Below are 1,168 nucleotides of genomic sequence, written 5' to 3' on the forward strand. Positions count from 1 at the left end.
CTCTCTCTCTCTCTCTCTCTCTCTCTCTCTCTCTCTCTCTCTCTCTCTCTCTCACCTTGTACTTCCTCTACAGCAAGACACCTGTATCTGTCTCACTATAATCTTTTCATCACCACCTTCCCCTCCTATGTCTCCTCTTCTCTTCTAACAGTTTGTTACATGTATTTTATAGATATGGAATATTGCTGAAAACCAAAACAAAACAGCTTCTGTTTACTTTTGGCCAGGATTCAGTAAGTATTTAAATGTTTTATTATATTATAACCATTCTGTTTTTTTTTGTTTTTTTGTTGCCTCTATAGAAGTCTTTTCAATTCTCCATGTCATTATATGTGTCAGTGTAGACGTGGATGAGTAGTTAAGAAGCTTGCTTCCCAACCATATGGTTTTAGGTTCAGTCCTTTGGTATGGCACCTTGGGCAAATGTCTTCTACTGTAGTCCCAGATCAACCAATGCCTTGGAAATGAATTTGATCATTGGAAACTGGAAGCTCATGGAAGCCCTCTTTGATCATGCTAATCATTTAAATACTTATGGTATCTTGTAAACTGATGAATTAACTCCCTTTTTTTAGATTAATGATGAGTTTTTTTTTTTAATTTCAGAGGATAAAAAGACAGGGAAGAGAGTGTATGAAAGGTAAGCATTCAATGTTCATATATTTGCTTTTTCATATGTTACAGTGAACATTCTTAAGGTGCAGGCTTGGCTGTGTGGCAAGAAGATTGCTTCCCAACCACATGGTTCTGGATTCAGTTCCACTGCATGGCACCTTGGGCAAGGAGAAAAGAAGAATACAAAAAACCATTTTGACTTAGCCAGACCATACAGGCTAAGTCAAAATGGTTTTTTGTATTCTTACTTTCTACTTGGAGAGTTTAAATGTGGTTACAACAATATGACCTTCTATTGAAATGAAATTTCAGTAAATTTCTATATATCTTTGTGCAGCTGAGGATTGCTCTGCATTTTACATTTGATATAATGTTCACATTGCTTAATTAAATGGAGTTGCATGAAACGATCGTACTGCATTAACTTTGGATACCCTTGTCGCTTATTTTGATTTTAATCACCTTATTTTGGAATTGTATGGATAATACCATACTTAATTCTGGTGCCTAATCTTAAGTACCATATTCACATCGAATCTAAATTTATATATAT

General features: G+C 35.1%; 1 protein-coding gene across 1 annotated transcript in view; it reads left to right on the forward strand.

The window, feature by feature from the left end:
- LOC106870407 (venom phosphodiesterase 2) overlaps window positions 1–1,168 on the forward strand; it is a 93,319-nt gene that overhangs the window by 83,403 nt on the left and 8,748 nt on the right. Inside the window, exons 24-25 of the mRNA XM_052976061.1 lie at window positions 173–233; window positions 607–640. Of these exons, the coding sequence (XP_052832021.1) occupies window positions 173–233; window positions 607–640 (95 nt within the window). The remainder of the gene's footprint in view (window positions 1–172; window positions 234–606; window positions 641–1,168) is intronic.

The sequence above is a fragment of the Octopus bimaculoides genome, chromosome 23 (assembly GCF_001194135.2).
Source record: "Octopus bimaculoides isolate UCB-OBI-ISO-001 chromosome 23, ASM119413v2, whole genome shotgun sequence".
NCBI classification, from domain to species: domain Eukaryota; kingdom Metazoa; phylum Mollusca; class Cephalopoda; order Octopoda; family Octopodidae; genus Octopus; species Octopus bimaculoides.